Source organism: Leopardus geoffroyi, chromosome C3 (genome assembly GCF_018350155.1).
Source record: "Leopardus geoffroyi isolate Oge1 chromosome C3, O.geoffroyi_Oge1_pat1.0, whole genome shotgun sequence".
Lineage (NCBI taxonomy): Eukaryota > Metazoa > Chordata > Mammalia > Carnivora > Felidae > Leopardus > Leopardus geoffroyi.
The window spans coordinates 1,726,412-1,749,960 of record NC_059338.1 but is presented as its reverse complement, the minus strand read 5'-3'; the positions used below and the strand labels follow the sequence as shown (position 1 = coordinate 1,749,960).

The window sequence follows — 23,549 nt, the reverse complement described above, 5'->3', positions numbered from 1 at the left end:
CCACGAACCGCGAGATCATGAACTCAGCCGAAATCGAACGCTCAACCTACTGAGCCACCCAGGCGCCCCTTTTCTTTTTTTTAAGTAAGCTCTACACCCGGTGTGGAGCTCAAACTCACGACCCCGAGAGCAGACGTTGCAGGCTCCCCCAACTCGGCCAGCAGGGCACCCATTCCCTGCCACCCCCCGCCCCCCGCCTCCCCGCCTCTGCCTTTTCTAACAAGTGCTCCAGATGGCCACGGATCAGGTGCTGTGGGGCCCACACTGGAAAGTGCGCCCTGGAACATCCCGGAGTCTGAGGACCAACCTCATTCCCAGTCACCGGCTCTCAAGAAAACCATGCACATGTCCCTGTGCGTGTTTAATGTGAGTCAGTCTTTATTTTGCACTTGTGTGGTGCATTAACAAAGTCCACGTACAAGATAGCGTTACACATTGTAGGTTAGCATTACAGCATTATGCAGTTTCACACAACTCATGTTAGCTTTTTTCCGTTTTTTCTTTTTTTTTGAATTTGACACATTTATTTTGAGTTTCATTTTTACAAGAGAAGACACAAGGTAAAGAAAGACGACCACATCGGAGAAGGATCATGGTGAGGGCAATGTCACTGTCGTGGCCATAATAAAAGCCTTCCAAGAAAAAGGACTCGTACCGTTCCCTCTCCTGAGCAAGCCGCTCCTGTCCCACAAGCCAGTTCTCTCTGTTTTCATATCTAGAGCATGTTCATGGACACGTACCTCGTGGCTGCGCTCCACCGAGAAGAACCGAACGGAGGAATAACTCATAGAGGGACTTTTGGTTATTACGAAAAACTCTTGTCTTCCCAAAGGAATCAAGATTACCAGCAGAGAAGGACTGACTCTTGGAAAATCAGAAGTGACCGTTCCCTAACCCGTTCCCGACCACGAGTGCCTTGTGCAAAAGCTAGGGTGCGACTCTCTTGTCTTTCAACTGACTCCGAGGAGGACACTACTCCTCCGCCCTTTCAGGTGGCTCTGGGAGGGACACGGGTGAAAGCCGAAGGCAGCTAGGAAACTTTGGGACAGCAAAGCCAAGGGCATGATGGATCAGGCGTGAGGTAGGAGGGAGGGGCCCTGTGCTGTCTGCCTCCTTGGAAGCCACTCCTGGCTCCAGAACTACGGTCCCCGCCCTGTCACCTCACCGCCCGCTGCTCAACAGCCCAGAAGAATGAGGGAGGAAAGCCCCCTGGAGGTGGAGGGGGGGGGAGATGGGAAGAGGGGGCCGCAGGAGGGGCTACAGGCACTCAGCGGGGCAAACACCAGACTGTCTCGCCTGTTGCTTTGCACTGTTTCTGGGAAGGACACGAGCGGGGTGCTCAGCGGTTTCTGATCTTCAGACATTAAGGCGATGAAGAGGAAGCAGGTTTTTTCCTAAGGGGGCTTCAGGACGCTCCTGTCCGATTTACATTAAACTATCTCAAAATGCATTTTTAGAAAACAAAAATTATTTTCTTCTACGTATGATACAGTATTTACATTCCATGGAGTATAGGCTGGAGACCAGTGGGGACACCGCCGGGCCGGGGAGTCAGACGAGGGCGGGGGCCGGCGGTGTGGGCTCCGGGCCTGCTCGGCACTGCTCCGCACTGTCAAGAATCCAGGCTTCAGAAAGAACAGCAAAGGGATTCAGGGGGAGCAGACTGGTTTTAAATCCGCAAGAGCTCGGGGAACGTCAAAGGCAATATCGCCGCCCTGTCTGGACACCCGGCCTCCTCGGAGGCCAGAGGGAAGGACGGCTCTTGTCGGGTGTGGCCCTGCCTCGGCGGCCCCTTCGGGCCTTGGTTCCGGCTGCTGCTCACGTGAGCCCCCGAGCAGGCCAGAGGAAAGGCCTGCTGGCCCTGCACGCTCGCCTGCAGCCAGCGGACCAGGTGTCTGCCCTCTGGGAGGCCTTGGCCTCAGAGCCACGGCCCGCCTGCCTGGAGTCAGGAGGCCTGAAGTTGAATCCCTCGCACCCTGGGCTGCCCCCATCCCATCCCTCCACCTGGTCTCGACCCCTGGAGCCCAAGAACCACGAGGGACGGGATGTTATAGAAGATTCCAGGTTACCTTGATCACTCCTTAACTCAACGTTTACTTATTTCGTTATTTTTAAGAGCCGCGATTGAAAAATTTAAGGATACACACTAGTTTCTGCAGGCCCTTTTCCTTATGAAGCAAAGCCAACCTCCTCTAAGCTACCTGAGAAGACTGCAGCTTCTCCATGGTGAGCATTTCTGGAAAAAAAAAAAAAAAGGTCAGTTTCATCCTTCGAACCAACAAATGGCTGTCACTTGCTGGTGTAGCTGCAAGGTGGTGACGGGCACCTCCGTTCTGCCCACGCTCACAAACAGCGTCTGGGACCGGCCGCACGAGCCCACTGGTGCCACCGGAGAGCCAGATCTGAAGTCTTCAAAGCTCCCTCCAGAGCAGTCATCTAGTTCCGTAAACCCGAATTCTACCTAGTGAGTCTGCTGTGTTCGTGTGCTTTGTCACAAATTAATCACAGACTGCCCCTGCCCCCTCCCCGCGGGAACGCTGGCGCAGAGACCCCACGCCTCGGATCCTCTCTCCCCTGCAAACCCTGCCTCGTCCACCCGGCCTGTTTCCTGGCTCACTCTGGACCTCTGGACCTTGGGCTCAGCCAAAGAGCAGGGGTGTCAGAGAACACGGGGAAGATGAAGCTGTGAGGTCTCACCTGCAGAGGTGGGGGGGGGGGGGAGACGGCGCCTCTCCAGCAAAGCCCGGTAAAAAGAGGCCAATTTCAGGTAATCAGCAAATACAATTCGGCACAAAACACAATTTTCATGGATCAAAATCTGTAACTTGATATTGGCAGTTAGGCTAATTTCTTCAGTTTGTATTAGACATGCAAGTATAAGGTTACATTGTTATATATAGACTGGTGAGGCCTTTCCCTCTCTTTTTCCCCATAAAAAAAAAAAAAAAAAAAAAAAGAATTTCTAGTGCCTTGCGAAGGAGAAAAATCATCATCACTAAGAACTGATCTGCAGCTGTGGTCACGGGGCGTTCTTCGTGGGGTTTATTTTGTAAGAAATCTTCTTCTACAACTAAAATGAGGTTTTAAGTCTGCTTCTCCCTGGCATCTCCCCGCCTGCCCTGCCCAGCCCCGGGCTCAGGCGAGGAGCACAGGATTAGTATTCACTCAGACTGTGCCACTTGGCCACGGGCTTGCGGGGGCTCTCGCACACCTCCCTCCAGTGCTCCGCCCCGCTGGTGGTGACGCTGTGTGCCCCCAGGATCAGCCTCCCCACCGCCTCGTTCTTGGTGGTGCGGTCGAAGTCGATGACCAGAAACTCGATGCTGATGTCAGGCAGCAGGTCAGGGGGGATGTCGTAGACGAAAGACTCGTTGAAGACTGGGTTCAAAGTGCACTTTTTCACATGGGTTTTCTTCTTGGCGATGCGCTTTCTGCCGTAGTAGACGTTCACCTTGACGTAAGGATCTGGGGCCGCCAAAGAGACAAGAAAAGAGGGAGACAGACCCATGACACGGTCCTCCTGCTGGTTTCGTGTTGGCAGGGAGGGGCTCTGACGTTCCTCTCGTTGGTGGCCCCTCACACCAAACCCACTCTGACTTTAGGTGCGTCTGCCTGCCTGGGTAGGGGGGCCACGGGAGCCAAGCAGGGGTGTAACAGAACTTCCTCCAGTCAGGTCTGAAGAAACCCTGTGACACCAGGAGGCGTTTGCAAGGGCGCCGGGACTAACAAAAGCCCGCAGCCTTTTTGAGATGTCTCGCCTGGCGCGGGGGCTCAGCACCTGGCACGCACACCCACCCCGGCCCCGACACCCCACCAAACGTCAAGGCCCCATACGCCCACTCAAAGCACCCCCGCCCCCGCTAGGGAGACCTACAACCCAGGCAATCGCCACGAGGAGAGCGTGGACAGAGGAACAGGGTGCTAGCAGGGTGCTAGGGGTTCTAGCGCTGTCAGGGCCCCAGGCCGGGAAGCGGTGGTGCTGGGACGGACAGAAGTAGGTTGGAGTAAATAGCTGCTACCTGAGAGACCGGTGATGTCCATTTTCGGCAGGTGTCGGGCTTTGAGGACCACCACTGTCATTCTCTGTGCCACGGGCTGGTATGACAGAGACACCTGGAGCTCCCCTCTGCTAATGCACTTCTGTGGAGAAGGAACAGCAGGTGAGGGTCCCGCCACGAGGGACAGAGCCTGGCACAGCGAGTGCGCAGCAGTGACAGGGGGAGGCACAGGGGAGACGGTCGCCCTGTAGGGATGTAGCTACCAAAGTAACGGGGAGAGAAAAACGGAAATACTCTACTGCTAATCCTGATACTAAATAAAATCATCTGCGAGGAGAGGCAGCCTCGACTCGTATTCAAGAGTAGAGTGCAGACTGTGAGGCCAGGTTGGTCCGGATCAAGTCCTGCTGCGCATGCGTGTCTGCGTGACCTGGGACAAGAACTGGACGTCTCTGTGTCACCTTCCTCAGCTGAAAGATGAAGACACAAACGGTACTGACCTCAAAGCATTATCAAGACGATTAAATACGTTAAAATCGGTAAACATTTACCTGCGCCAGTGCCTGGCACACGGGGCGCGAGACAAGCGCGTTGTCTCCGACGGTCTCATTTGGTTCTCGCGCTGAAAGTTTAGGAGACTGTAGACTGGAAGGCGGGAAACTTGGGTTGGAGCCTTAGCTTTGCCATTTACTCACCACCTGGCTTTGGGCAGGCTCCCGAACTTTCTGGCGACTGTTCCTCCATTTCACAAGGTGGATGTCCACACCTGCTCCTCCTGCCTCACCGAAAGCACTTCGGAGTGCTGGCCCCTCCCCCACTCACGTCTGCGTGTTCCCCTCTTTACATTTTATGCCAGGTTCTACTTTGAGCTTGAAAAAACCCTCTGGTCCTCCAAGGACATTAAAAAATAATTTTTTTTTAACTTTATTTGTTTTGAGAGAGCATGAGTGGGGGAGGGGCAGAGAGAGAGAGAGAGAGAGCAGGGGAGGGGCAGAGAGAGAGGTGACAGAGAGAATTCCAAGCACGCTCTGCTCTGTCGGCGCAGAGCCTGATGTGGGGCTTGAACTCACAAACCATGAGATCATGAGTTGAGCCAAAACCAAGAGCTGGACACTTAATCAACTGAGCCATTCAGGCACCCCTCTAAGGACACTTGAAACAATATTTGGATACTTACTACAAGCTGGGTGCTGGGGATCTGGAGCAAATATTTATTTTTTATTTTTTTCTTTCTTTCTTTTTCATTTCCCCGCATTTTTCTTTTCTTTCTAGTCTCTATGCCCAAGGTGGGGCTTGAACTCACAACCCCGAGATCAAGAGTTGCATGTTCCACGGACAGAGCCAGCCGGGCGCCCAGGATCTGGTTCTTGCTCCCAGGGAGTTTACCATGTCCAGAGAGACAGGCGCAAACAAACACGCCCTCCTTGGGGCCGTCAGGACCCGTCCCAGTGCTGCCGGGGGACCCAAGGGAGGGGGGTTTGCCACACGACCTCCGGGCTGAGTTTATGACAGTGAGTCCGTGGGAAGACTGGTCAGGACGAGCGGCAGGAATGGCCGCTATGAAGGCACTGGGTCCTGAGAGGGTCCCCTGTGTTCCCAGAGTTGGGGGGAGCTGCCGGGAGGAGGGAACCTGGGGGGTGGGTCAGGCGAGGGCCTTGGAACCAAACAGCAGACTCGCCCGCAGCACACAGGCCAAGGGCAGCCAGCCAGCACAGGGGCGACAGGCGTTGCCGCCGTCGACGATTTATGAAGGCCGCTACTGTTCTAGTGGAGGCCGGACAACTGATGGACGGACAGACGGACGGACGGACGGACAGACAGAGCAGAGGCGGCCCTGAGGCTGAGGAGGGGGACACTGAGGCCGGGACCCGGGGACGGGTGTGGGGCAAGATGTGTCAGGAAGAACTGACGAAAGTGGAAGTGGGAGGGGAGAGTGGAGGGCAATTTCTTGTTTCTTTTTTTTAATTTTTTTTTTTTTAATTTTTTTTTTCAACGTTTATTTATTTTTGGGACAGAGAGAGACAGAGCATGAACGGGGGAGGGGCAGAGAGAGAGGGAGACACAGAATCGGAAACAGGCTCCAGGCTCTGAGCCATCAGCCCAGAGCCCAACGCGGGGCTCGAACTCACGGACCGCGAGATCGTGACCTGGCTGAAGTCAGACGCTTAACCGACTGCGCCACCCAGGCGCCCCCAATTTCTTGTTTCTTAGCTCATTTTTAAAATTATGATCAAAAAAAATTTTTTTTTTCTCGTTAAAAATCTTTAAAAATTTTAATGTGTATCTACCTTTTGATGAAGTGAGGATGGGGCTGGGAGAAAGGAAACAAAAAGGAGGTGGGGCTCAAGGAACACTGGACATAATAAGGTAAATTTGGGACAAAAACCACTCCCTCGCTACCAAGTCTCATCCCTATGTCCTTCAAAGCCCTCAAGAAATGTCGCCTACTCCAGGAGTTCGTAGACTGCGCAAAACCGGGCTACGCTCACCACCAGCCCTACCCGTGCCACACGCTCCCGACAACAACGTTCTGTGCACCTGCTTGGCGAAGGCGCGATGCTAGCGGCTGGGGCCGGGCGGGGGGCGGCGGGAAGCCCTATCTGGAGAAGCCCGCAGACTTCTGCGCTAGCTGCGCAGGGTGCCTGTGCAGGAAAGAACAGCAGCGAGTAATTCAATTCGCTCGTCAGTGGAAAACGAGGGAAGAAACCTGAAAATCTGTGCTTTGATTAGAAGCCTAACTCCCCTCAAGGAATGAAACTGAGTAATAGCTCGCCCGGTTCAGAAACTTTCCTGAGGCTGCATTTCATTCCAGGAACGTATGCCAAGGTCCCTCGTAGGGCATCACAGGGCTAAGAGTTAAACTCACCCGCTAGCTTTTGAAACCGAAGTCCAAAAGCGAACAGACTTACAAAAGATTTTCACGGCTTTTCTCTGCTAGACTGAAGCCCCACGGTTTTTCCTTTCCCAGAACACACATGTCATCAGCTCTCGATTATGTCCGCGGAAGTACCCTCGGCCAGCTTAGGATCACAGGCTGGTTGTCCCTGCCCACCAGTATACTTCTGGGCTGCTTCCTTTTGACGTGAGTCAGAACGCCATCAGAGAACGTAAACTCATTTTTACTATTAGGTACGGCCAAATGGCGTCAGGAAAGTCATCCCACGCGATAAGGGAAATTAAGCGCCTTCCAGAGGAACATTCAGAACTGAGCTTTCCGATACGGTAGCCACTTGCTCCAAGTGTCCGATTAAACTTAATTTTAAATTAGTTAAAATTAAGTAAGATTAAAATTTTAGTTCCTGAGTCACACTAGCCATATTTCAAGTGTCCCCGTGCACGTACAGAACATTTACACCGTCACAGAGAGTTCCGGCAGTGAGCACTGATGTAGAAGGAACTTCTGGGTGATCTGGGCCACCACTTCATTCCCCGAGCCCCAAAGAAATGTTAACTAGATTTGAGGTCTGGAACATCCTTGAATACTGGCACTAAACATGAAATATGCACACACGATCTTTTTTTTTTTTAATTTTTTTTTAAGTGTTATTTTTGAGAGAGGTAGAGCATGGGTGGGGGAGGGGCAGAGAGAGGGAGACGGAATCCCAAGCAGGCTCCAGGCTCCGAGCTGTCAGCACAGAGCCCGACGCGGGGCTCGAACTCACCAACTGTGAGACCATGACCTGAGCCGAAGTCGGACGCTTAACTGACTGAGCCACCCAGGCGCCCCCTGCACACACAATCTTTAAATATAAAGATTTAAATATAATGTTATATTATTATATAAAATTAATTATATACAATTAAATATAATTCTCACTTTGTATACAGAAGAAGGGTAGACGGCGTAAAAGGGAAACTCTAAACAACAAAGAGTTTTTTGGGGGCCCCTGGCTGGCTCAGCAGGAAGAGCGTGTGACTGACTCTTGATCTCGGGGTCATGAGTTCGAGCCCCATTTTGGGTATGGAGCCTCCTTTAAAAAAGTTACATGAGCCTGATCGTTAAAAACAAAAACCCAAGTGTTTTATTTGTAAAAAAAAAAAAAAAAGGCATTAGCTATAAAATTATAGCTTATGTTTCCTAATTATTTGGTTAAAACTGTGTTTTGTAAATCATCCCTTATAGCCAAATCTTTCCAGGCTAAATCCCCATGTCCCTTCCCTAGTTCTCGGGGAAAGTGAACAACTTCTGGTTACGACTTTCTTTTCTCCCCTAAAATCACCCCTCAGGCAGTTGTTCTCCATCTGATCCCCCCCACCTCACCTCTGGTCATCTTACTTGGGCAGAACGCCCACCCCCGTCCAGTGCCCCCGGTGAAGCCCAGGTCAAGTCTGCAGCCACAATAGCACCCGAGTGCCACTGTGCCTCCACACTGAAGGCCAGATCTCACGTCCCCTCCCCTCCCCCCTTCTCTTTCCACCCAATTCCCACTGCGAGTGGCATTGTCAATGGCTCTTTCTCCAGGGATCTTTGTCAAGGGCTGGGAGTGAGCTCTGTTTCCCAGCCCCCTGGCCGAGGGAGGCAAAAACTCTGCTGGGGGCAGACAAGCAGGAGTGCAGGGGGAGGAAGGGTGTCCTCCGTGCCTGAAAGGGCGGGGAGGCTTTGCTCTCAGGCGCCTTTCTCCCACAGAGCAGAAGAGGAACAGAAACAGTGGGGGTAGGGAAGACACGGTAAGGTGAGGGTCCGTTCCAGAGTGACTGGCGAGCCACACCGTCTTTGCACCGGGTGGCCCCGCGCGTCCTCAGTACAACTTTATTGGGGCCAGAGGTCCTCGGGGGCCACCTCCACACCAATCACTGTCATGGGAAAACGAGAGAAACAAAAACCTTGATGTTCAACCACATCTTCTCTTCCCCAGTACACACACACAGCCACTCTCTCCGTGGCTCATTTCTTTCTCTCTTTTCAGTCCCTTTTGGCTCGACTGGATGACCTCTCAGGTTCCTTAGGAGTCTGAGATTTTGAGAATCCTGGCATTCCCACGACCACTGTCCCAGGCCATCAGCACCAGATGTGGCCCAGGAAAGATGGGAAGAGATTTGGAAGACAATGACGCGAAGAGATTCGGGGGAATCTAACAGCTCTGCAAGACCTGCTTGTCAGTTACTTCTCTTTCCACCCTCTCTTGCCCCCAGGCCCCCTCTGGGCCGCCTCCCTCCCCCTCGTGGGTGATCTTTTATGGGAATTTACTTGCATTTTCACTCTACTTTAATTCACTTTGACTTTTATCTGAGGGGTGGCTCGCTGTCTCAGTCAGAAGAGCAGCAGACTCTTGACCTCAGGGTCATGAGTCCGAGCCCCACGTTGGGTATAGAGCGTACTTAAAAAAAATAATAATAATTTCCAACCAAATGAAATATTAGAGAAATAGCTGCCCCCCGCTCCCCCCCCCCCCCCAAAAAAAAAAGCTCGTTCCAGAGTCCAATTCAGAGATTTAGGGCATTATAGAATTTATACTGTGATCTTCTTTTACTAATAATCAAGGGCTAATTTTTCCTAAGAGCTGAGAGCGCTCTCCGTGATCCCATTAGCCTTCTCTGCCAAGGATCAAGGCTGAGAAATGGTGGCCGCTGGCCCCGAGTGAGGACTAAAATGGGAGTCACAGATGACAGCCAGTCCTGGGCTTCCTCAACCAGACCACACTAGGTAAAAGGAAGGATGAGAGGCGATTTTTCTGCTGAAGGAAGTTCAGGTAGGGGTGTGGGGTTATCTGGGGAAACCCAATTCCCAGCAGTCCCCACCCAAGCCTCCGGGTGGGAGAAGAGAACGTGGCCCTGTATTATAAGCGGATGCCTTCCACAGACCAGAAAAAGCTCTTTATAGAGTGCGGGACGGTCCAGAGCAGCTCTAACTGCTGAGCCAAGGGGAGACCCAGAAAGGGCAGACCCTGGGCCACAGCAGGGAGGGTGCAGGGTAGACATCTGGAGGCCGTGCTACAGGCAGGCGTGTGGACTCGTGGCTCGGGACGGAGCGCAGCCCTGGCCACAGGCACTGGCTGCAGAAACACACTGAGGAGGTCCAGCGGGCTGGAGGGCTCTGCGTGTCCTGTCTGCGCCTCTCCCAGGGGGCCTGTTGCTCAGGATCCTCGCCCTGGCTTGTCCCTCCTGAAGGGAGTTAATAAAGTGGAAAGAAACGTGGCTCTTGCCAAGAGCCCCTGGCGGTTTAGCAAATGCCATTGTCTGTGCTCCCTGGCCAGTGTCCGGGATTTGAGGCTGTTTTGTTCCCAGCCCAAATCAGTCCCTTTCCTGGCCAGTCTCTCCCCAGCTGCAGCCTGGCACAGAGCCACCGCCTGCTTTCAGCCTTGGGCGGCAAGAGCACGAGCCGTCTGGGGGAGTCTGGCCAGCTGGTGGCTTCACCGAGGCTGGGGCTGCAGGGAAGGACGGTGTGCGGTGCTGATGAAGGCAGGCAGTGGAGCACTGGGGCTGCTGGAAAGGAGGAGCAGGGAGGACTCAGCAGAGCCCCGAGGAAAGGAGACAGCGGGGAAGGGGACGCGGTGGAGGGGGCTGAAAACATGTCACTGCCACAGTTCCGACCCGTGCTTCTGAGGGTACAAGAGCCTGTGCTGTGTTGGGCTCTCGGACGTCTCCCCCTGTCTTGGCCAGGGACCAGCGTTTAGGACCCGAAGAGCACCTCTAACGCCCTTCAAGATGTGGGGGCTTCCCTGGCCCCTGGGAGGCAGGGCTGGTGTGCCACGCGGCAGCCGCAGCTCCCTGGGCAGTGGCGTGGCCGGGCGGCTGCTGTGACAGGTGCCAGAGACACAGCATGGAAGGGAGGAACGCGCCCTTGTCCAGCAGGTAAACTGTGCCCGGCGCTCAGGGCACACCCAGCCTCTACTGGCCCCGTAAGCCTCCTTTGTCCGATCCTGGCCCTCCTGCCTCCCTACTGAGTCCAGTGTGGGCCTGGAGGTGGAAGAGGCGTCAGGAGAGAAGCAAGGCAGCCAGGGCCACGGCTCTTTCTGGAAGGTGAGCGGCTGTTCTCAGCGGCCCTGACATCCTTTCTGAACCTTCCACCTCCTTCTGCGCAACCCTTGCCTTCCTTCATTTTGTTAAAATATAAATGTCTGCTAACCACACGTACCTCCCAGGGACCAAACCTTACTAATGACAGCAATAACAGTCGCGGTTACGGTTTCTTGAAGGTTTACGGTGTGCCTGGGGCTACGTAGATGTACCGTCTCGCTTAGTTCCCATCAGAAACCGAGATCAGAGGAGCTAAGCAGCTCGCCCAAGGTCAGCTGGCTGGCGAGATTTGGATTCAAACTCGGGTTCGACTTCAAAGCCCCTGTTATTAACCACTCCTGTCGTATCTCGCAACAGGAATGAAACTCTGCGTTTAAAATGCCAACAGCCTCTTCCACGCTGGCCACCTGGCAGTTGTCAAGACCGTCTTTCTCCTTCACTGAAGTAAAGGCCCCTCAAGGGCAACGACGTGCCGGACGCATTATCTCACCTAATCCTCGTAACACTGCAAGGAAGACGGTATTATCGGCCCCATTTCACAGACGGGGAAACGAGCTGAGGAGGGTTCAGGCGCTCACCGGGGCCACTCAGCTGGGAGGTGGTGAGCTGGGCCTGGAGTCAGCCAGTCTGGCCAGAGCAGGAGCGCTCCACGGAGAACCACCCTGCTCCCCCGGTTGTGGGAGAAACGGGCGAACTGGGGGGGGGGGGGGGCACGTTTCTTGCGCCCCTGAAACTACAGGTCAAGAGCCAGAGCCGCCCAGCGGGGAGGAGGCAGGAGGGTGGGCCCTGACTCCCCGGCCGATCTGTGCAAATGGGGTGCCGAGGATGAGCGTGTGTGGTGGGGCTGAGGCCCGGGAGAGGGCCTGGGAGGTGAATCGAGTCCCTACACGCATTTATGGAACGGCTGCGAACACAGAGACACACGATACTACTTATACCCGCGATCTGGGCTGAGAAAGGGAAGCTGAGGGCAAGATGATCGAAGCCCCGTCACAGTTCAGCAGAGGAAGGTCACACATGACTTTGGAGAAGAAACCGGCCCCCACAGCATTGATGTCATGAGGGTCTAGGACCGGGGGGCCAGCCCGCTCCAAGCAAGCCCGGCTTAGCATCAGGATGCCCAGCACTGGGCGAGATCTCAGCAGCTGCCTGTGCCTCTGTCCTTGCCAAGTACCTTTTGGAGGAGACTCGGCTGGACAGGCCCTCCGTTTTACTCCGGCCACTGCTGATTCTTGATTCCCCTCCTTCCATCCGTCCGCCCCCTGCCCTCCATTTGTCCCCCGAGCTCTCATCTCCCCCAACCTATCAGTCCCCCCCCCCCCCCCCCCCCCCCGCCAACACACTCTTCCTCCTCACCTGGATGTTCCTTTTGGTGATGTCCCTGGTCAGCTGTGCCTTGCCCGTGCTGGGGTCCACGCCGGCCAGCGGCACCATGACCTCCCCGATGACGTCGTCCCGGGAGAAGCGGTCAAAGCTGAGGACGAGGAAGTGGAGCACCAGGTCTTGCAGCTGGCTGTACGGGATGCCGTAGAAGGTGAAGGTCTCGTCAAACACGGGGTCCAGGGTCTTCCGCAGCACCCTGGTCTTCACCCGATGCCGCTTGTCGGGAAGGATGGTCATTTTGATGTAGGGGTCGGAGCCCTGGGTCTGTTCATCCATCACCGGCAGCCCGTGAGCCTCCTGGATTGTCACCACCAGCGCTTTTTTCGGGAAGTTATAGTCCACCGAGAAGGTGAGGGATCCTAGCATGACGTCCTCCTCCGGAGACGACGGAGAAGTGGTTTTGCTCTCCCCAGGGGTCAGGCTCGCGACGGGGCTCCTCAGTTCTTCCCCATAGTCCACTTTAATAGGTAGCTGGTCCATACAAGATCCAGAGCTGGGGCCCCCGGGGCCTTTGTCTCGGCCCAGCAGGCCAGCCTCCGCCGCGTCCACCAGCACGCTCCCCCGCCCCCCTTCCCTCCCGGGGCCGTCTTTGTCTCTCCGCACTTTGATGATTTTCTTCTTGTTGCTCAGGGTCTCTGGGTATATGCTGATGCCTTTGAGCATGTGGATAAACTTATAGGGGGGGGTCTTGTGCTTCTTCTCTGCCCGCTGGTGGCAGCATGTCCACACGAAGACGGTCACCGAGACGCACACCACAAGCACGGACGCCCCGACGAGGCCGGCCACCACTGGCGACACATCTGCAGGTGGAGACCAGAGACGCGTCAAGGCAGGTGGACCTCAGCCCCCGTCTGCAGCTCCTCCACTGGGGGCCTCTGCGAAGCCAAGGCAATCTGGCACCTGCACCGCCAATCCGGCCCGTGTGGGCTTGAGAACCTCCCCTCTCCCGGGGATGCCCCGCGCCATCCCCTCCCACCAACCACGGCTTCTCCTTTCCACCGAACCCGGTGAGGTCTTTCCCTTCTCCAGGAAGCCTTCCGGGAAGGGCCCCACCCGACTCCCCGTTCTTTCCCTGGCCCTCTCGCAGCACTTAAGGACTTGGGTCCCTCCTACTGATTTGTGATTCACCTAAAGCTACCTTGTAGGTGTTACAAAGTCACCTCTACCTCAACTGTTACACAACGCTCAAGGGCACAGGCTGGCTGCGTCTGGCTTCGGGAGAATATTCCACAGCATCCAGCATAGGGTTTGCCGTGGGCCTGTGCGGGCCGCCTGGCAGCTGGGGTAGAAGAATGTAGGGCTGAGCCTGGGTGGTTTGGGGAGTGCGCTCAAGGGTGGTAAAAAGAAGTCTGGATGTGAGTATTTTAAAAATACGTTCCAAATTTCCGTTCCCAGTTCCCAATACTTGCATCTTAAATAGGAAGAAACAGGACTGTGCAAAATGTCAGCTCTTTGCTCAAATATCACCTCAGCAAGGCCTTCCCTGACCACCCTACCTCAAAGCTCAACCGTCTTCCCACCTAGACCCCCCGCCCCCGGGGTCCTACCCTGTGTCATCGTCTCCATAGGTCTGTCTGTCTCTCACACGGCGAAACACATGCGTGTGTGCACCCCCATAATATATATAGGAACACACACGCGTGTATAATTTTACTACAATAAATAACTTCTTCACTAAAGAGTAAGTTTCACGAGAACAGGGATTTGTCTGTTGGGTTCATTTCTGTATCCCCAATGTTGAAAACACAAACGTGTATTTGGTACATATTTGTTGCATGAACAGATAACTAAAGAGCAACAGACCGTTTCCTTCCCTTCCTCTCCTCTTGTCCTTTCCCACACAAGCTGGGACCCTAACAAGTTTGGGGTTTCTTTTGCCCTTGAAGTTCACTGAAGCCAAACTGGATTTGGGCCTTAAAGGTCTAGATAAGGCCTCTGGTTGCCCACATTACTTCTTTGGGGAAGCCATGCGTAGGGCAGGGAGGACTAAGGAAATAAACGTGACTTCAACATATTCCAGATTCTTCCTGAAACATCCCTCCAGAGGTATCTGCCCGGCTCACTGCCTCACCAACTGCAGACCTCTGCTCCAATCTTACCTTATCAGAGCAGCATTTCCTGGCTGCCCCAAGTGAGATAATATGCCCATCACTCTGCTTTATTTTTCCTCATAGAACTTAGTACTCCTGACATATATTCATCTGTCCTCCTTACTAGATAAGATTAGTGACTGTCTATTTTTTTTTTTCAACGTTTATTTATTTTTGGGACAGAGAGAGACAGAGCATGAACGGCAGAGGGGCAGAGAGAGGGAGACACAGAATCGGAAACAGGCTCCAGGCTCTGAGCCATCAGCCCAGAGCCTGACGCGGGGCTCGAACTCCCGGACCGCGAGATCGTGACCTGGCTGAAGTCGGACGCTTAACCGACTGCGCCACCCAGGCGCCCCAGTGACTGTCTATTTTTATCACTGCTATATCCCCAGGTCCTAGAACCATGCGGCACATAGTAAGTAGTCATTGAAGAAATGAATTAGTGAATTCACGACAGCCGCCACAGACAGGAAAAAAAAAGGAGTCCGTATGATTACATACATCAGGGATAAATGTAAAATTCTATATTGGCCTTCAAAAACCTGTTGATACACAATGGGAGGCCTTACTTAACAAGTCTGAGCAGAAATAATCTAGTTGTTTATTCCGAAGTATAATTAGGCTGATGCCAACCTACACCAGGAGTATGATGTCCCGATGACAGGGTTGGGGGGTAGCATAATTTAATCTGCACTGGCATAACATATGTGGAGTGTTCTGTCTAGCAATGACAAGAATAAAAATCGCCATTTTTCTGTGTACATTTATGGTGTCCTTGCCTTGTTCTAGAGCTCTCTCTGAATCAATGAATTCACTGACTAGGTACCACTAATATCCTCACTTTATAACTGAGGAACCTGGGGACTCAAATCTGCCATAGGCCACGAGGTAGCAAATGGCGGTGATGGGATCCAAACCCTGGTCTGCCTGACCCCAGAGCACCTCTTCATTAATGGATAATCAAGATAGTAAAAGCCCTGGAAACCATATCAAATGAGGAAAAGTTGAAGGAATTGGAGCTGAGGGGTCTGGGAATAACAACTTTCTTCAATTATTCAAGGCATTTTGATGGAAAAGGTCTGATTTGACTTTACAAAGAGGACAGGTCTAGCACCAGTGCATACAAGCTACGGGAAGACAGATTTTGATTCAGTGAAAAGAGTCAAATTATTATTAGTTCAGCCTCACAATGGCCCAGATTGCTTCATAAGGCAGTGAACCTCCAACTGAAAACTTCTGGAGGTTTGATCACCATTGGTCAGGCATATTCTAAGAGAGATCTCTTCAGTAGAGATTGGACTAAATGTCTCTTAAGTTCTTTCTCCAGCATCCCATGATGCTATGAAAGTTGGGATCAGGCAAGAAAAGAAGACATTACATTTTTAAATAATACTAGCTCCTTGAAGGCACGTGGAAATAACATGCTGTCCATCTTTGAGTCCCTGAGTCTTTGCATTTAATAGGAGCTCAGTAAATATCTGTTTGACCAACTGATTGGATTCAGTTGTCAATCAGAATGCGCACAATGTGAAAAAGTGGCTTTCCGTTCACCACCAACCAGGGACATTCCTGAAAACTGCTTGCTACTGACTAATGACAGTGAACACTGGTTGCCTCCATGAGAAGAGGACAGCAGGAAACCAACAAGACAGGCACATTTTTGACAATGATGTGAAAGGGAGGTGTAAAGGCCCAGGCTGGGGACACTGGAGTAATCCTTTTGGCTCCACTATAGATCTACTCTGTGATCTCGCAACAACCCACTACTGCTTATAATGCCTCCACGTCTGCGGTTAGAAGATGGAGGTGGAGGTGGGGGGCGCGCCTGGGGGGCTCAGTCAGTTGGGCGTCCGACTTCGGCTCAGGTCATGATCTCGCGGTTTGCGAGTGCGAGCCCCGTGTCAGGCTCTGTGCTGACAGCCCAGAGCCTGGAGCCTGCTTCCGATTCTGTGTCTCCTCCCTCTGCCCCTCCCCTGCTCATGCTCTGTCTCAAAAATAAATAAAAACGTCAAAAAAATAATAATAAGAAAAAAGAAGATGGGGGTGGGATGGGTAGAGAGAAGAGGAAGGACTCCCACTTTCAGGGGATAGAGAAGGGAAAAAAGACAAGCAGATGAAGCCATCCGTGGCTTATCCAGCTGCTCTCCTCTACCTGGTTTCCCACTCTTGCCCCATTTTCTTCTTCATTTTCGTCTCTGTTAACCCCCGTCTCTCTCCCCCACACCCAAGGCAGTGAACTAGAAAAAATCAGAGATGCTGAAACTCAGAACCCTCTGTCTTGCTTTAGTCAAAAGCTTGGTGGGAAAAGGAAGTTGGAACTAATGGCTGGTTCTAAAGTAGTCGTAAATTGCAGTGACTGTGCTGTTTGCTCCTTTTGTCCTCCAAGGTCACGGATAATTGAGTGTTGGCTTGGTGTATCTCCCGAGGGCTAAGGCATCTGGAATGAAGTACTCCAGGAGATGTGAGGAAGTCAGAAGTGGCAGCTATGTAGGACCCTCTGTACACGCCTAAAGACCGGGTAGCCATATTGGGGCTGTGCCCAGCTCTCTCAGCCTTTGACCAGACCTGCTGTCGACACTCCCTGTGCTAAAACATAAAACAGCCTTTCCCTGTCAAGTGGGCCAGGGTGACACAGTGAAATGACAACGGACTTTGTTTTGGCGTCAACTGGACATTGGTTTGAATCCTAGCACTACCCTCGCGTGTTTGTTTGACTTTACCCCAAGTTACTTTATCTCACTGAACTTCAGTTTCCTCATCTGGCAAATATATATAATAATGCTAATACCGGAGGATACCGTAAGGACGGAATAAAATGGAGTACGTAAAAGGCTGAAATAATCTTTTCTCGCTGTCTCTTTTTTTCAAATTTAGAGAGGGGAGATGGGGGCAGAGGGAGAGAAAGAGAGAGAGAGACTCATCAGCAGGCTCTGCACTCAGTGCCGAGCCCAACAAGGGGCTCGATCCCATGACCCCGGGATCATGGTCTGAGCCGACTGAGCCACCCAGGTGCCCCCGTCTTTGAAAAATCTTTTTTCTCTTTTCCCCCTAAAAGAAACTGCTACATTATGTTTCATAACTTCTAACTTTCTCAGGAGCCTGGAACTGCAATTAGAGAAAAGAGTACGTTGGAAAGAAGGTGTGAGAAGAAAAACAGCGGTACGAAAATCACGGAGTGCTCATGTAACCACAAAAGGGCCACCTATTTTGGAAATTCAGGACTCAAAGATAAAGACGCAGAAGGCGAATGAGGTGTAAGAAAGAAATACAGCTAAGATTTAGCCTTTGGGAATCAGTGGGAACCAGTAGCTAATGGGTGTGATCTGTTTTCTGGATGCTTCCCCTGCTCTGATGTCTTCTTTCTGATGGTGAGGTGGGAGAGCTCATTGGGTTCTGTTTCCATGAACCCCTTACTGGGGAGTGAGAAAAGCCATTTCCTACTTGGATTACGGCCCCACCCTAAAAGCTGTAGTCTGGATGCTCAAGATTTCTGGGTCGTCTGAGGGACAGACAGGCTGTCTTAGGGGATGTGAAGGCCCCCTTGGCCGGCAGCGACGCTCATCCAAGCTGGGGTAGACGTGAGGGAGGAGCAGGGCAACTCCTCGATTTTCGGCCCAGGAAGTCTGCACCCCTGACCCATTTTGGAGGAAGCCCCACAGAAGAAAACACTTGCGCGCCCAGCTTTTCTTTCCCTTCTTCCTCCCATTTTCCACTCCACTCTCCGCCCCTGGGCGTGCAGCCGAGCCGAGAGCCCGGAGGCCCGGGTCGGGGGCCAGCCGCTCCGAGGTGACGTAATGCCTTCCCGGGTACACAAAGCGGCCTCCCCCGGGCCCGGCCTCCCCCGCCCCTCCCCCCCGGCCGGGCCCGCGCCCCCGCCAGCGCCAGCGCGGTGAGTCCCCCTCTCGGAAAAGCCAGCCAGGGAAACAGGGAACAAAGGCCCGGGGAGAGGGGCCTGGGCGCTGCCAGGAGGCCCAGAATAGACATCACGTCATCCCCGGCTCGGCAGCGCCAAGCGCCATTTGGTAGCAGCGGACGGACCCACCATTACGGTGCAGAACCGCGCTCGAGGGCCTTCGGAGGCCGCCAGCCCCGCGCCCCGCGCCCCGCCGGCCGGGCAGCGGCTCCCCGCGCGCGCCCCCGCAGCCCAGGCTCCCCGCCGAAGCCGGCCCCCCGCCTCCAGCCCCCCTCCCCCAGGTCCCGGCCCCCCGCCTCCAGCCCCCCTCCCCCAGGTCCCCCCCAGCTGCCATCTTGGCGCCCATCCCCCGCCGCCGCCCTCCCCCGCAGCCCGAGGAGCAGTGGGAGGGGGAGCAGGGGGCACCGCCCTGCGCGCCCCGAGGGGGAGGGGTCCGCGTCCCGCTCCCGCGCCCTCCCCCCCATCCCCCTCCAGCGCGCGGACGCGGCCCACACAGGTTTCGGCGGCCGTGGGGACCCGCGACCCCCGGCAAGTCCCGGGCCTGGCCAGCTCTGCAGCCCGCAGCTCAAGTTCAGGCGCCGCCCGCCGCCGCAGGCCCCATCCTGGCGGGGGCTGGCGCTTGGGGGCCGGGTGTGGGCTCCGCTCCCTCCCAGCACTGGGCTCCTCTGGCTTCGCAGACGTTTCCACTGGCCCGGGCTTAGTTTTCCCGGCTGTACTTACCAAAGCTAGGTCGGATATTGGTGATCTCAGCCATGTCGTAATCAGAGGCTACTGCTGTAAATGCTTTTTCAGTGGTCGGCCAAGTCTGGGGACGCCCGGCCAGCACCGAGGCCGCCGCGGTAGAGCGCTGGCTCAGGGGAGGGGGGGAGGTATCTGGCGGACGCCTCCTGCGACGGCCGGGCCCCTGGTTGCCAGCTGCGGGCGCCTCCTAAGATGCTCCAGGGATGCTCTGAGCGAAGGATGCAGGTGCAGCCAGACTGGTCCTGATGCGAGGTAGGCCCCGCCTTCTTCCGAACGGCCCTCGGCAGAAGACTCCGCCTCCGTCCGAAAAGCTCCGGAAGTCAGGCCCGGCCCCTTTCCGGAAGCTCTCCGCGAGGGGACCCCTCCCGTCGCCGAGATTTCTTGGGGACGAGACCCCGCCCACTGGCGGGCTGTGGGTCCCTAAGGCGAGAAGCCCCGCGGCCCGAGCCAGAAGTGTAGGTACATTTTCATCTGAGGTCCTATACATCCTGTGATTCCGGGTTCCGGGGCTTAATATAGCGGCAGAATGTTCTGGATGACAGGGACTCCAGAATTTTGGAAAAAGAAAATTCTATACTGCCTGCATTTCAGTATCGTTTGCCATTATTGTTAGGCATTTCTGAGACCGCTAAAGGTTATTATGGGAACTTATTTAAACTTCAGCAGCTCTGATTAAAGACTAAACCAGGTGATGTTGCATAACTCTGAAAAGTTGCTGGGAATAATTGTAGAAGCAAAATTCTACAATCTATGGATGGATTTTGTGGTGTGTAAATTAAAGTTTTGTTTTGTTTTTTGTTTTTTCTTTTTTAAGGCTCGTGTGTCAAAGGTAGTGGCTATTTCTCTTCCAAAAGCTTCAAGTGCATAGGGCTGCTTAGGGGGAGAGAGAGAGAGAGAGAGAGAGAAAGAGAGAGAGAGAGAGAGAGATAAGGGCAGAACAAGAGCAAACCAACAGATCTGTGTATTCTGCAGGTTGAAAAACAGGACACAGACAAAACTCCAACCTTCTAGAGACTTCCTTGGCATTTGGGAGAAGTAGGGTGATTCAGGTTATAGACTACTGGCAGTAATCTCCATGATTACCTCAATTTCACTCTCTTTGGCTGTGGATGCTTTCATCTTGTTTACAGACAGGATCAGGATCAAATTATTATTTTTTTTTTTCAATGTTTATTTATTTTTGGGACAGAGAGAGACAGAGCATGAACGGGGGAGGGGCAGAGAGAGAGGGAGACACAGAATCGGAAACAGGCTCCAGGCTCTGGGCCATCAGCCCAGAGCCCGACGCGGGGCTCGAACTCACGGACCGCGAGATCGTGACCTGGCTGAAGTCGGACGCTTAACCGACTGCGCCACCCAGGCGCCCCGATCAAATTATTTAAGTGCATAAATATTTGTTGATGCTTCACCTGTAAATTGAGACAGTGTTTTTTCAACTCCGACATTGTCCTTCTAGAAAAGTGTAAAGAACATGGTTCTAGGAATCATTCAAAACCCATGTATTGAATTAATGAACATCGACTCTCTGCCCCAGGCACCTTCCCGGGCACTGGATCATGGCACTAGAAGCTAGAGGATGCCCGATTCCCCTTGACAGCTGTCTTTGTGAAACCACCTTTCCAGCTGAGACAGAAATTTCTGTTCTGTGTAAATTGGAAGGTATAATATACATTGTCCCATCGGGTTTCTTGTGAAGATCAAATCACCTATGATAACGTAAATGAAAACATTTTGTGAAATGAAGAGTATGATACAGCATCAATAATCACTACGGGTTGAGTTCAAGATTGCATTCACTTTATTCAGAAAACCGCACTATTTGTAAGCCAGGAGTCCTCTTTCTGCGATTTTAGGAGTTCGCCATTTCTCGGTCCCGATTCCTGGTATCTCGCGGCGAGAAGGATTAGAGAGGTGTCAACCTCAGCCACTGAATTGCAACCCCCAGCTTTGTTTTGAGTGGAACAGCTCAAAGCGAGACATTCCTTTAAATTCTTTCGCCAACAACCGACGTGCCGGCTTCAGTCCGCCCGCACCTAGCATGGCGCCTGGAGGTCAGCGCATGCTCCTTGGCTGGCGCCGCGCACCGCGGCTCGGGGGCGCGCACGTCAGTCGCTGCCGTTGGCTGACTTCCGGCGGGAGCGGAGTTGGGTTTCCGCGGGATCTGGTCGGCTGGTGAGGGCGGCGGGGCGCGTGCGGTGGGGCGGGAAGAGGCGGGTGGGAGCTGGACGTCCGGGCCGAGGGGTCGGGCCTGAGGGCTGGCGTGGGGTGCGTGACAGGAGGTGGAGCGTGAAGGTGTCTGGCGGGGCGTGGGGACCGCGGCCGGTTCTCGGCGCCGCGGTGGGAAGCGCGCTCAGGACCCCCTGGTGAAATCTGTTCCCCGGACCGGCCCGCGCTGGCGCTGCCCCGGAGTCGCGTTCGTTCACCCTGTTAAGGGTGACTCGAGTTCCCAAAGCGGGGGCCTTTTTAGGGTTGCTGCGTTCGAAGTGTCAGGAGCCCATCTCTGCGCGCTGCTGACTTTGACTAGTAGCTGCCTTCTTTCTGTCCTTTTTCTTTTTTGAAGCTGTCATTCATCTCTGAAATGTAGGACTCTTCCAGCTGCTCCCACTCCATCTCTTACCTCCTCACCGCCCTCCCTCACGGGGGTCGACAAGAGTCTTTAATAACTAAGAAAAGGACATCAGCTGATTTTGGGCTGGGGATTTCCTGGTGCCCGAATTAGGGAGGCTTATTTTATTTGTTTTTAAAAAGTTTTTATTTCACTTATATTAAGTAATCTCCCCAGCGTGGGACTGGAACTCATGACCTTGAGATCAAGAGTCCTGCGCTCCACTTACCGGGCCAACCGGGCGTTCCTGAATTAGGGAGGTTTAAAATAACACCACAGTTGAGACTGAAAGAGAACTTTCTTACTCCTCTAGTCCAGGCTTTCATGGAGTGCTCTGATAGATGGGCATTCAGACTTTGCCTGAGCATTGTTAGCATAACACTAGGCAACTTATTTTATTCTTGGGCCTATTTTAATGAGAGGAAAGTTTTTCTGGGTAGAATGATGTAGTCATTTTCCTTACGATGCTTAACTCGTGGTCCAAATGCATAGGATAAGCTAGGGATAGGAAGTTCAGAAGTTCATGCGCTTTCATTCATTATTTCATTTCTTCAGGGAGCATTCACTCAGTATCCAGTAGGCACATCCTGCCAAGTACTAGGGGTACTAGTTGAAAGAATCCTTTTCCTCAAAGAGCACGTGGTTTTGAGGGAAGGAGAGATGGGAAGGAGACAGACAAGAGAATAACAAAAGTGATAAATAGTGTAAAAGAGGTTTACAAACAGGTGCTATAAGAATGTAAAGGAAGATACCCTCCAATTGTTGCCCTTAGGATGTGAAAACTGGAATTGAGGCCAAGAGTGGAGAAGTAACATAGCATAGAGAATGATAGGAATCTCTTGTTTTCAGAACAGAATTTCTATTAATGTAGCTTAACCTTTGTAAATTTTTTTTTTTTCAACGTTTATTTATTTTTGGGACAGAGAGAGACAGAGCATGAACGGGGGAGGGGCAGAGAGAGAGGGAGACACAGAATCGGAAACAGGCTCCAGGCTTCGAGCCATCAGCCCAAAGCCCGACGCGGGGCTCGAACTCACGGACCGCGAGATCGTGACCTGGCTGAAGTCGGACGCTTAACCGACTGCGCCACCCAGGCGCCCCTAGCTTAACCTTTTTAAACAACCACACTTTGCTTTTGGGTTGTTTCTGTTGAGGGGACTACCTGTTTATGAAAACGGCAATAGCAAACATTACTGATGTGGTAAATTACTATTTAATGACATAGATGCTGTTTTTGTTTCATTTGATAGCTGAAGAAACTGAGATTCGGGTTAAGTAATTTATGCAGTTTCAGAAAGTTGGAGAGAAGCTGACTTGGGAAACAAATGCAGACAGTTTGACTCCCACTTTGCTCTCAGCATCATGCTATTCTGCCTCCCTGATAGTAACGATCACTGACGTTTACTAATCACTTACTGTTTGATTTTTAGAGCAACCCTATGAGGTAAGAACAATCACTATCTTTTTCAGTTGAGGAAACTGAAGATTAGGGAGGTTAAGTTGCTCAGCCACGATAACATGCTAATCGGTGGTAGAGTTAGGGTTTGAACCCGGCACTCTGACCACGGTCACTCCTCTCCCATCTAATGGGAGGTTGCGGGGGCGCCTGGGTGGCTCAGTTGGTTGAGCGTCCGACTTCAGCTCAGGTCATGATCTCACGGTCTGTGGGCTGGAGCTCCACATCGGACTCTGTGCTCACAGCTCAGAGTTTGGAGCCTGCTTCCGATCCTGTGTCTCCCTCTCTTTCTGCCCCTCCCCCACTCTCACTTTGTCTCACTCTGTGTCTCAAAAATAAATAGATGTAAAAAAAAAAAAAAAAAGGGAAGTTGTGCATTTGGTATAAAGTACTGTGTCCCTGA

The 23,549-nt window shown here is 53.1% G+C and overlaps 2 protein-coding genes across 9 annotated transcripts in view; one reads left to right on the top strand and one right to left on the bottom strand.

The window, feature by feature from the left end:
- Positions 1–354: 354 nt before the first annotated feature.
- SYT11 (synaptotagmin 11) lies at positions 355–19,347 on the bottom strand. The gene is made up of 4 exons (XM_045454398.1): positions 19,065–19,347; positions 12,312–13,138; positions 4,017–4,140; positions 355–3,465 (listed from the first exon to the last, which is right to left on the bottom strand). Exons 1-4 carry the CDS (start codon positions 19,096–19,098, stop codon positions 3,155–3,157), a joined length of 1,296 nt encoding a protein of 431 aa, XP_045310354.1. The 5' UTR covers positions 19,099–19,347; the 3' UTR covers positions 355–3,154.
- Positions 18,200–23,549, top strand: part of GON4L (gon-4 like) — a 76,029-nt gene continuing 70,679 nt past the window's right edge. For 4 of the 8 annotated variants that reach the window (XM_045454371.1, XM_045454369.1, XM_045454366.1 and 1 more), the window contains exon 1: positions 19,381–19,540. The gene's annotated coding sequence lies outside the window, so the exon portion shown is untranslated. Of the gene's footprint in view, positions 18,321–19,380; positions 19,541–21,168; positions 21,258–23,549 lie in introns of those variants that run through there. The other 4 variants (XM_045454370.1, XM_045454367.1, XM_045454372.1 and 1 more) reach the window with 3 other exon arrangements.

Excerpts from the sequence above, each read along its gene's own strand:
- SYT11 (XM_045454398.1), bottom strand. The coding sequence starts at position 19,098 with ATGGCTGAGATCACCAATATCCGACCTAGCTTTG. Across the intron at positions 13,139-19,064 it reads CAATATCCGACCTAGCTTTG|ATGTGTCGCCAGTGGTGGCC; the intron begins GTAAGTACAGCC and ends CTCCACCTGCAG. Across the intron at positions 3,466-4,016 it reads CATCACCGGTCTCTCAGGTA|ATCCTTACGTCAAGGTGAAC; the intron begins GCAGCTATTTAC and ends TGGCGGCCCCAG.